The 3,812-nt window shown below is 48.8% G+C and overlaps 1 protein-coding gene across 8 annotated transcripts in view; it reads left to right on the top strand.

Annotated features, from left to right (window-relative positions):
* LOC106812380 (NADPH:adrenodoxin oxidoreductase, mitochondrial-like) overlaps nt 1-3,086 on the top strand; it is a 20,617-nt gene extending 17,531 nt beyond the window's left edge. For all 8 annotated transcript variants that reach the window (XM_014816244.1, XM_014816246.1, XM_014816242.1 and 5 more), the window contains exon 13: nt 2,746-3,086. In XM_014816244.1, coding sequence (XP_014671730.1) covers nt 2,746-2,879 — 134 coding nt within the window. In that variant the 3' untranslated portion in view covers nt 2,880-3,086. The remainder of the gene's footprint in view (nt 1-2,745) is intronic.
* The last annotated feature ends 726 nt before the right edge of the window (nt 3,087-3,812 follow it).

A 3,812-nucleotide genomic window follows, 5' to 3' on the forward strand; every position in this document is an offset into this window, starting at 1 on the left:
CCCACGCACCCCTCTCAGCTCCCGCGCTCCCTCTATGGGCATGTCACGTGTGCTCAACCCCGTGAGCCCCTCCCGGTGCCCACGCACCCCTCTCAGCTCCCGCGCTCCCTCTATGGGCATGTCACGTGTGCTCAACCCCGTGAGCCCCTCCCGGTGCCCACGCACCCCTCTCAGCTCCCGCGCTCCCTCTATGGGCATGTCACGTGTGCTCAACCCCGTGAGCCCCTCCCGGTGCCCACGCACCCCTCTCAGCTCCCGCGCTCCCTCTATGGGCATGTCACGTGTGCTCAACCCCGTGAGCCCCTCCCGGTGCCCACGCACCCCTCTCAGCTCACGCGCGCCCTCTATGGTGTCAGCCAAGCACACCGTAATCCAGCAAGTCATCGCTTGTAACGAGTGATAGATGGGAAAATCGACCAAGAACGACGAAAACAGGAAGTTAGAAGAGATGGAAATTGAGAACGATGACGCGAAACATGGCGAAGAATGGCGATAAAAGAGGCGAGGGAAGAACAGAAGCGTGATGATAGAAATACAGGAGAATGGGAAGTAGAAGGACGAGGTTATGTAGGAGAAGGAGCAGGGGCAAGGAAGAGGAAGCGGAGGAGGAGGAGGAGGAGAAGGAGGGGAAGGGAGAGAGTGGAAGAAGTTGGAGGGGACGGAGAATGATGTGAAGGGACAAGAGGAGAAAGAGGAGGAGAAACGAAAACGCACGCGAAAACGGCGGTAACCGTTACCGATGAACTGCCGGGTTGCTGCATCAGAGGCGAGACACTATCTACTGGTCGCTGTTGCAACAGAGGGAAGACAATTTCTATAGCCGGCTTCAATATCCGCTCGTCTGCGTTGTGGTCCACGCTCTTCCATACGTGAATAGCTAACGTTAACTTGCAGCTCCCATTGTTGACTCCCTGCCTCGCTCGCTCTCCCCCTCTCTCTCTCTTTCGCTATCTTTACTTATTCGCCCCCGTACGCGCATCCTTTGGCGGGGACGTCAGGCAATATCATTTCATGGCACTGGCCATAAATTAGAATACTCATTCTTCATATAGCTCTTCGTTCTATACACACAGGCGCGCATGCGCGGTGCTGCGACTGCACTGCTTCTGTTAAATACACGCCAGCGACGAGATTAATCTGATATGAGACATTCTTCCGCGAGCAATTACGAGACGAGTACGACAAACGCTTCTTTGTTCGGCCGCATGCGCGTGCATCATTATCCGACTACTAGCAAGAGTGCTCTCGTGTGTGCCATCACCAGCGCATATCACCACTAGTCAGCACTGGTTGTAATATGATTCGGGCAAGAAGACGAAGCCTAGCTGCGGTGAGGGAGATATGTGTGCGTGGGTGCATGAGCCGTGGCGACGCATGGCGTGATTACGTACGTCGCGTGTAGAAGCACATTGAGACAGATTGACAGACGGACCGTCGCTGCGTGCATGCGTGCAACCTCCCCCTCCCGTCTCCCTCATAATTGTTAGTTTGCTCTCATCTCGAAACATCCCGAGGTTTTTCGTAAGATTTTCCTTGTCGCCGCAGGGCCTATATGAAGAAATTGCGATATGGGTCGCGCGTCAACATAACCGAAAGCAGGGTATAGAGAATCTATCCGTGGTAGACCCGAGCAGGCACTTAAGGCGGGAGAGCGCATATATTTGATCTAGCCTCCGTGTTTAATCTCCTATAGAGCGATCACTAATGGCACTCACGGACGCACGGCGAAAGGCCGAAGGTCAAAGGCCTTCAAACATCTATCAGATTTGTTGCTCGCAAATTGGCTACGAAAGTCAAACAAGAATAAAGAAGACTTATGTATAAGACGTCTTGCTATGCACAAATGAATTTATCAGCAGAACACCAGACACCAGATGAGCCCTGTCGCACTGCGGCTCTTGTTACTGACTCTGTCCCAAGTGCCTGTGCACAGATATCAAGCGAAGCTGATGGAATGTTACGGTTATAGCGTCGAGTGGCAGTAGTTCGTTGTAGGAGGTTACTGACTGATGCTGGGTCATTCATCGTGTTTGCCTGCGTTCGGTTGAAGGTCGTACCACGCGCTGACGACGACTACAGCGAGTTTGGCTGGTAAAATTTAGCAAGCGTGATCTTGTGGCATCAAATTAACGTTGGCATGCTGCCAGATCGTGTCGATACGTGCGGAGTGCGAAGAATGTGATGGAGGAAGTGACTATTTAATTTTCGGCGATGTTTTAATGAAACGATACATTCACCGAGTATCTTTAAATTATCGGCTTTTTTATTGGAGTTTATTCTCACTTCGTGAAGTCGAGACTATGCGATGTTGTTTTCATTAACAACAATAATTGTTTGAGATTTTTCTCATGAGGAGCAAGGACTTCAAGATGTTCATTTACTAGACGTGATTTTATCAGGAGTGTCATATTATAGACTATATAATGATAATCTTGATTTCATGTGGTAAAACTACTATAGATTAGGGTCAAAGGTCAAAGGTTAGTTAGTGAAATAGAAGATTTGATGTATTTCATGAGATGGTCTAATTCTCTATGTATGAAACGTTTTCACATGCAGGTTTTTATTCTGTGAATATACTATGGAACACACACAAAATTTGTAGTCAGTTTGAGTAAATAAGGATTAACCCAAGGGTACTATATTATATTGTTTTAGTTTTATTCTTTGAATTTTATGAAAGACGTGTTTTTATTGCTGCCTTGTATTTTTAACGCAGCGAATGTTTTGTTGTTTGTTTTGCAGGTGTACAGACTGTATCGTTTGACGACTGGAAGAGGATAGATGCGGTGGAGATAGAGAGGGGGCGTGAGCGGGGGAAGCCCAGAGAGAAGCTAACAGACCTAAAGGAGATGCTTCGCATATGTACTGAGCGGTGACTGTGCGGCACTGGCCCTTCCTAGCTATGTAATACAGTGCTGTGCGAGGACATCACTAGACTAGCGCTAATGACTAATGTGCTGCAAAGCAAGGCACAATGTTTTATACCTCACAGTATTTTACGATGTTGTGAAAATCTCTGCATAAAATACGTTATTGTGCACTGATTTATAATGATATATTATATTACATCATGTTAAAGACCAGGTTTGGAGAGTTCTTCTTATTTTGGATGCTGTTAGGTTAGTTGTTACTACATCTTAGTATCATGAGTAGTTCTAATTTCCTTTCCCTAGCACGTATCCACCAGGTAATGCAGTAGTGCATGGATGCAGGCAAATGATCATCTGAAGCAGGTGTGCATCCGTGAAACGTAACAGCAGTCATTTTTCCCCAAGGCAGGGTCTCTGTTTGCACTCATTCTCACACGATCCTCATTCGCTTAGGTACACATTTATACATCATCCCCGCAGCTATGGTGTGTGTTGGAGTGTGTGTGTGTGTGTGTGTGTGTGTGTGTGTGTGTGCGTGCGTGTGTGTGCGTGTGTGCGTGCGTGTGTGGGTGCGTGTTTTTGTATGTATGTGTGCGTGCGCGCGTGCGTGCGCGCGTGCGTGCGTGCGTTCGTACAATGTGTCTACATACGTACGTGCGCACGTATGTAGACCTACGCGATAACAAGAGAAAACATAGACGTTAACACAGCTATAGCAGGGGCGGATCAAGATGAGACGGGATACTAGAAAAGCGTTGCCGAAAGGAGGTGTTAATCCAAAGCGCTAAGCGCAGATCTTGCGCGCATTTCCGCGGCAAGGCGCACGCGACCGCGGGAACGTCCTACGACAGTATGCAGCGCTGGCAGCTATGGATCCGTGCGCCGAATGAATTCGGGGCACGGATGCAAAGGTGACAGCGCTGCGTACTGTCGTAAGAC

This window comes from Priapulus caudatus, unplaced genomic scaffold (genome assembly GCF_000485595.1).
Source record: "Priapulus caudatus unplaced genomic scaffold, Priapulus_caudatus-5.0.1 Scaffold641, whole genome shotgun sequence".
In the NCBI taxonomy this organism is placed as follows: Eukaryota; Metazoa; Priapulida; class Priapulimorpha; order Priapulimorphida; family Priapulidae; genus Priapulus; species Priapulus caudatus.